The following is a 7,500-nucleotide window of genomic DNA, read 5'->3' on the forward strand; positions in this document are numbered from 1 at the left end:
CTCCGCCACCGGCCGCCGCCGCCGCCGCCGCTGCCAACTCGTGCCCCAGCAGCAGGCCTGGCTGTGGGGGGAGGGGAGGCCCGGCAGAGAGGGCGGGGTCAGAGAGAGCTGGGCCGGGGATGGTGCTGTAGCCCAGAGGGACGCCGCCTCTCTGGCGGGTGAAGATGCTGTCGATGTTCAGGGCCTCTCGCCTCGGCCTCCACGCGGGCCTGTAGCGCCCCCCGGAGGAGCTGCAAGGCAAAGGGGGTCCGGGGGGACAGAGAGTGAGACGCCGTGGAGGTAGTTGTTGAGAAGAAAGCCACGCCGGAGAATCACGTCACACGCCCGTAGACCCGGAGCTCGCCGTCGTGTCGGGACGGGCGCCGGTTTTCAGAATATCCTCGTCATGATCGTCCAAAATAGACTTCAGACCCAGACAAAGCGAGCGAGGCGATACAGCGCCGCTACCTTCACGACGCCATATGCTTTGTTCCGTTGAAACAATATGATTCTATTTCTGTGTTGCGGGTCGCACTCCGTGGGCTGCGGGCTTCACGCAGCTCCGGGAGATACTGAAACGTCGGAAGCTGTGGACCAAAGCCAGCCCCTGAACCAGAATACGGCGCTATAATGTTAATGTAAGCATACCGCTTTAACGAGTGAACTCACTTTAACCACCTTATATATTCACACCGACAGCTATCTTAAAATTGGCATCGGCAATGGGAAAGTTTGAGTCAAAAAATGCTTCCAAAGACAATGTTCTTGCTTAAAACAACAGGATTTATGCGGTCAGCACGAAAAAAAAAACACGCAAAAGCCTGACACACGCCTCGCTATAAAACCACACACAGCAGCACGATAAACTCCCCGGGCCCACCTGGACTTGCTCTCGCTGCTCGTGCTCTCATCCTCCCAGTGAGGGCCGCCGGCCCCTCCCTCACAGCCCCCGACCCCCGACGAAGAGGAGGAGGAGAGCGGGCGCGAGGAGGAGGAGGATGAGGTGAGGGGCCGCCGGGAGGAGAGGAGGAACACCGCCGTCTCCTTGTACTCCTGCGAGGGAGGAGATGGCGGGCGAGCCGGACCTTCCACTGCAGACTCTGGAGGAGGGGGAAGAGAGAGAGAGAGAGAGAGGAAGAGAGAGAGAGAGAGAGAGAGAGAGAGAGAGAGAGAGAGAGAGAGAGAGAGAGAGAGAGAGAGAGAGAGAGAGAGGAAGAGAGAGAGAGAGAGAGAGAGAGAGAGAGAGAGAGAGAGAGAGAGAGAGAGAGGGGGAGGGAGGGAGGGAGGGAGGGAGGGAGGGAGGGAGGGAGGGAGAGAGAGAGAGAGAGAGAGAGAGAGAGAGAGAGAGAGAGAGAGAGAGAGAGAGAGAGAGAGAGAGAGAGAGAGAGAGAGAGAGAGAGAGAGAGAGAGAGAGAGAGAGAGAGAGAGAGAGGGAACAGAGTCAATTAAATATGCCCCCAAGTGTGAGCTTTTGCCCAGGTAAATGATACTGGTTGCTGTGCCTCGCAAGCTAAAACAATCCATTCCGGGGCAAAACAATTGCGCTAGAACTGTGTTCGGCTTGAAAAAACATTGTTTTATAATTGATTGTTTTTGTTGTTACTAAGTTATGGATCGGATTCAGGGAAATGCTTGTCTAAGCTAGATAAGAGATACCACCGAGGGAAAACTGCATACGAGCCAACCAAATCCAGAACGGCAGAATAAAATAAAGCTGAATTCCCCCTTTTTCTGTACTTTGCTCTGCGGATGACGTTGGCTCCTGTGAGGAGAACATTGTGGTTTGAACGGCGGAGTCGGGGGTGGGGGGAGTGGGGGATTCAAACTTTGGTCCATGATTCATGCAGTGCAGTAAGTTACTGCGTAGCGACACAGCAGCGCACTGTGCTACGTAAGTGCTCTGCTAATTACAGCATTGTGTATACTGACAACACCCTGCTAGTCTTAGTTATGCTCAGAAAGAAGCACCAGCGTAATTATTGCAAAACGATTATGCTGTTATAAAAGGGATTGCTCCATCACTCAATCGCTCCATCGTAGTTCAGCGTCGACACACTCTTGTCCCAACTGTCACCAGAGTTGTACTAAACACTCTGGTGTTTTGAAGGGGGGATTGCTGCTCGATTGTGGGATTTCCTTCACAAGAGCACATGGTTCAGAGCGTAAGAGGCTCACGTTAATTTGGGGAAAGGATTTGGGGCAAAGAAATTACAGACACAAATTGGGGATTGGCCCTCTGGCAGCTGGGGGACACAGGCTCAGCTGATTCATTCTAAACCAACAAATAGGTGTGCAACGTCCAACTCTAGGGAGCTGAGGAACACTGACCCCTGCTGGCGACGCGGGGGGAGAAGAGCTCCGGCACAATGACCTGTCCTTCACGTTCTACGAGTGAGAGAAAGGCAGCAGTCTCTGGGGTCAGGTGGATGTCCTGTGTTACCCGAAGTGTTGCCTGATTATGTTACTCTCTCTTGTTATGCAGCACTTGGTCACCCGGCTGTGACATTGGAGCGGAATCAATGGAAGTCCTTCAGGTGTGGATGGGACTCGTGTTCAAGAGGATACACCTTTTGAGGAAGTGTATTCTTTTTAGGGTGGAACCTCTCAAACGTTCTAATGGAGATAGCCAGTGTTGTCCTGTAGAATGATGGGACATCCCATATCGTCGCTTCATGATCGATGGGTTACCTTTGTTCTAGTCCCTCACTTTCAAAATGTTGCGGTTACACTCGTGGCCACATTTTGCTCTTAACAAAAGTTACACAGCAAGTGTTAAAAATGCCTGTCCGAGTTATCAACAATCAAACACGGCGAGACCTGGTCAAAGGAGTGGCCCGAGGGCGTATGAACAGAAGAAGGAAGAGTTCTCCTTCCTCTGACAGCCGAACCTCGACTGTCACATAGGGGGGAGTCCGGGGTAACGGCCTACGAGGCTCACCTGCGGTGTCACTGCTCAGAGGGGACGCTCCACTCTCGTGGCCACACACCACGGTGGCCTGTGATTCGCTGGAGAGGTGGCTGCCTGTGGATTGGTGGAGGGGCCGTGTCCTGGACACCCGGTGGCTGGAGCTGTCCGTGGACGAGTCGGTCCGTGTGTCGCTGGAGATGGACGGTTCACGACCTGGTGGGGGGGGGGGGGGGGGGGGGGGGGGGGGGGGGACATCCAATCCAGACAGTGTAAAGGACTACATGAAGTTCTGCATTGAGACCCAGAATACTAATATGCAAAAGAAAAGTGTCAAAACAAACAAGAGAAAGTGCGACGAGATGGTTATAAATAGCAAAGTACAGAGATAGTCAGAAGACGGAAATAAAGGCACAAACAGAGTCTCTCTCTGTTTAAGAAATTAAAATACTCAAGAGGGGGAGTAAAAGAGAGAGAGAGAGAGAGAGAGAGAGAGAGAGAGAGAGAGAGAGAGAGAGAGAGAGAGAGAGAGAGAGAGAGAGAGAGAGAGAGAGAGAGAGAGAACATGGAGGAGGTGACAAGTCAAGGTTGACGCGTCACTGGGGCAGGGAGACCTCCGCGCTCCGGGCTCCTATGACGAGCAGATGTTAACACACAGGAGGACAAAAGGTCCGGCCTTGGATCAGACCCACGCCGTCGGATTAGCGGCGAGGTGCTAATGAAAAGCAGCTGAAGGTCGGGAGGATCACCTGCACGCCGCAACACCAGCCGTACGCACACCCCCACAACAATCACAGCGCATCTCTCGCGTCAGATCCCTTCCTGCGAGCGCGCCGGATTGGGTTTCGTTTATCGCTTTTAAACGCCACCACCAACCCCCCCACGTGCTACCCCCCCCCCCCCCCCCCCTGCGTACCAGAGTCCTCGCTGTCGTAGCCGGCCCTGCTGCAGTGCTGGAGGTCCAGCTGGGGGTTGGAGCCACAGGCAGCGCCGCCGCCGCAGCCGTCCTGCGATACCACCGGCGTCCCTCGGGGGTCAGCGTAGAGCAGCAGCAGGGGTTGGTAGTGGCCCTTGATGCAGCGAGACACCACGTCCTTCCACTTAGGGCCAATCTGAACCAGAGAGGAGAGGAGAGGAGAGGAGAGAGGTGAGGAGAGAGGAGAGAGGAGAGGAGAGAGGTGAGGAGAGGAGAGGAGAGGAGAGGAGAGAGGAGAGGAGAGAGGAGAGGAGAGGAGAGAGGAGAGGAGAAGGTGAGGAGAGGAGAGGAGAGAGGTGAGGAGAGGAGAGGAGAGGAGAGAGGAGAGAGGTGAGGAGAGAGGAGAGAGGAGAGAGGAGAGGAGAGAGAGGAGGGGAGAGGAGAGGAGAGAGGTGAGGAAAGGAGAGGAGAGAGGAGAGGAGAGGAGAGGAGCGAGGAGAGAGATGAGGAGAGGAGAGGAGAGAGGTGAGGAGAGGAGAAGAGAGAGGAGAGAGGAGAGAGGAGCGGAGAGGAGAGAGGAGAGAAGAGGAGAGAGGAGAAGAGGCGAGAGAGAGAGAGAGAGAGAGGGGTGACGGAGCCGGTAGCGAGAGGGGGAGCGAGGAGCAGCAGCAGTAGGGAGAGCGTGCACACGCACATGCGTCGCTAACGATACGGACGCTTCCTCTGCATGCGCCGGTTAGATCCTCGCTCGTCACCAGCGCGGAACATCGCACACACACACACTGCAGTATATTCCGTAAAAAAAAAAACACAAGGTCGCTCCGTTGCCGGTGGGGTGACCTATTTCGCGGTCTCCACGTAACCGCCCCGGCGGTCTGACAGCGCAGCGGGACAGAAGCCTCCGGAGCGGCGTGCGGTCGGAACCAGAGCGGGTCCGTGTGGCTCAAACAAACACACACACACACAAACACACAAAAACACACACACACACAAACACACCACCACCACCGACTCCAATGCCTTTCCTTGCACTGCATAACGGATGACCCCCAGCACACACACACATAAACACACACACACACACACACACAGAAAGTAACCACCCCCCCCCCCCCCCCCCTCCCCCTCCTCCCCCCTTTGCCACTGCAGAAAATCCAACAACGGCAGTGTGGCGCCACTGACCTCTTTGACGTGCGCGTCGTCGAAGTACATCCACTTGCGTATCTTCGTCTGGAAGAAGAAGGTGGAGTAGTGCTTGCCGTAGTAGCACACCATGCCGACCAGGTAGAGCTCTGCCTGCCGAGCCCTCTCCTCCGTCACACGGTAGAACAGCTAGAGAGAGGGAGGGAGGGAGGGAGGGAGGGAGGGGAGAGAGAGAGGGAGCGAGAGAGGGAGCAAGAGAGGGAGAGGGAGAGGGAGAGGGAGATGGGGAGAGGGAGGGGAGAGAGCGACGGTGAGGGAGGGAGGGGAGAGAGAGAGAGGGAGAGGGAGGGGGGGAGAGAGAGAGAGGTTGAGGGAGTTGGAGATAGGGAGGGGAGAGAGCGACAGTGAGGAAGGGAGGGGAGAGAGAGAGAGAGGGAGAGAGAGGGAGAGGGCGAGAGCGAGGGAGAGTGAAGGAGAGGGAGAGATGGAGAGGAGAGAGAGTTAGGGAGGGAGAGAGAGCGACAGTGAAGGAGGGAGAGGGAAGGGGGGAGGGCGAGGGAGAGAGAAAGAGAGAGGGAGAGTCAGAGTCGGATAGAGGGGAGAGAGAGAGAGAATGCGTATGAGAGAAGAGGAAGGCGGGGGGAGCAGAGACCACAAAGGAGTGTGCGCAAGCAGGTAGGGGGCAGTGAGAGAGGGGGGTAAAGAGACAGAGATAGAGGGGAATAGGGAGAGAGGGGAAGAGAGAGAGAGAGAGCCAGGACAGAGAGGACAGAGTCAGAGAGAGAAAAAACAAGAACACAAGAAAATACATAAGGGATTTGTGGCCGGGGAAAAGAAAGGAAAAACCAAAAGCAGACCCAACGTGGAAGAGGGGTTAAGGAGGGAGAGAGGGGAACAGAGAGAGAGCCGAGAGCCGCGGCGGTTATCTAACAGTGACAGAGACAGTCCAGTGGCGGAGGAGCTGCACACAATGCAGATAGATTATCCCCTCTGCGCTATCACCCAACGGCCTCACCTTCAGACCACAACGAACGGCTTAGGAGCGGGGCAACGGGGTGACAGTACATCACCTGCACCGTCATGACAAAAAGGGGGAAAGGTGTAGACCGAGGGCGGGGGGGGGGGGGGGGGGGGGGGGGATATAATCCCTAAACAACAACAACAACAACAACAACAGTGCTCGCATGGATCCGATTTCTGAGAACGGCATGTGGGAATTGCGCCGCCGCTGGCAAGCCCTGAGCCGCGGCGTGCGGGGGGGAGAGGGAGGGGGGGGGGGGAGTGAGTCATAGAGGGGGGGCGCGCGAACGCCGTGCGTGAGGTGTGATTTCTGCCGTGTGCGAGAGAAGGCCGCCCGTGGGTCTCGTCCAATGACAAACGACGCTCGCCGCATCATGGCTGTTATTTATGTGTGATGTGTTCGTTTCAGGGTTACTGCGGATGTAGGCGCCTGTGTGTGTGTGTGTGTGTGTGTGTGTGTGTGTGTGGGGTTGTGTGTGTGTGTGTGTGTGTGTGTGTGTGTGTGTGTGTGTGTGTGTGTGTGTGTGTGTGTGTGTGTGTGTGTGTGTGTGTGTGCGTAGGGGCATGTGTGTGACTATATGTATACACGTGGTCTGGTGTCTACACATGTGCATGCCTTTATGGCTCTCTGGCAGGCCTGGTGTGTATGTGTGGGTGTGGTTGTGTGGTTGTGTGTGTGTGTGTGTGTGTGTGTGTGTGTGTGTGTGTGTGTGTGTGTGTGTGTGTGTGTGTGTGTGTGTGTGTGTGTGTGTGTGTGGTGTGTGTGTGTGTGTGTGCGTCTATACATTGGCAGGGGGTCTGTACTTAGCTGATTAGTTGCTTATGTTCTCAGAGAGAGGCAGTTTGTGTGTGTGTGAGTGTGTGTGTGTGTGTGTGTGTGTGTGTGTGTGTGTGTGTGTGTGTGTGTGTGTATGTGTGTTTGTGCATCTGCATGTGTGCGTGTGTGTGTGTTTGTGTAGATACGCATGTGCATGTGTGTTGATATGTACACATGGATCTCAGCGGGCGGTTGTTAGTGCTAGTGTGTTCGTAGGAATGTGCTTGTGTGTCTGTGTGTGTGTGTGTGTGTGTGTGTGTGTGTGTGTGTGTTATTGTGTATGTGTGCATGTGTGTGTGTTTGTGTGTGTGTGTGTGTGTGTGCTTGTGTGCCTGCGTATGTGTGTGTATGTGTGTCGATATGCATGTGCACGTGTGTGCATGTGTGTTGATATGTGCACATGGATCTCTGCGGGCTGGTGTGTATGTAGCAATGTGCTTGTGTGTGTGTGTATGGATCTGCATGTTTGTGTGTGTGTGCGTGCGTGCGTGCGTGTGTGTCCTTCTGCGTGCATGTGTGCATGTGTGTGCGTGTTTGTGTGTGTGCGTGTATGGATCTGCGTGTGTGTTTTGTGTGTGCGTGCGTGTGTGTGTGTCTGTCTGCGTTCGCATGTGCGTGTGTGTGCGTGTTTGTGGGTGTATGTGTCTATGGATCTGTGTGTGTGCGTGTGTGTGTCTATGGATCTGTGTGTGTGTGTGTGTGTGTGTGTGTGTGTGTGTG

The 7,500-nt window shown here is 55.1% G+C and overlaps 1 protein-coding gene across 1 annotated transcript in view; it reads right to left on the bottom strand.

Annotated features, from left to right (window-relative positions):
* usp54b (ubiquitin specific peptidase 54b) overlaps nt 1-7,500 on the bottom strand; it is a gene marked incomplete at its 5' end in the record, with an annotated part of 29,121 nt that overhangs the window by 13,054 nt on the left and 8,567 nt on the right. Inside the window, 5 exon segments of the mRNA XM_030340948.1 lie at nt 1-230; nt 860-1,079; nt 2,918-3,100; nt 3,801-3,996; nt 4,983-5,132. The exon segment at nt 1-230 is cut by the window's left edge and continues 217 nt beyond it. Of these exon segments, the coding sequence (XP_030196808.1) occupies nt 1-230; nt 860-1,079; nt 2,918-3,100; nt 3,801-3,996; nt 4,983-5,132 (979 nt within the window).

The sequence above is a fragment of the Gadus morhua genome, chromosome 18 (genome assembly GCF_902167405.1).
Source record: "Gadus morhua chromosome 18, gadMor3.0, whole genome shotgun sequence".
Lineage (NCBI taxonomy): Eukaryota > Metazoa > Chordata > Actinopteri > Gadiformes > Gadidae > Gadus > Gadus morhua.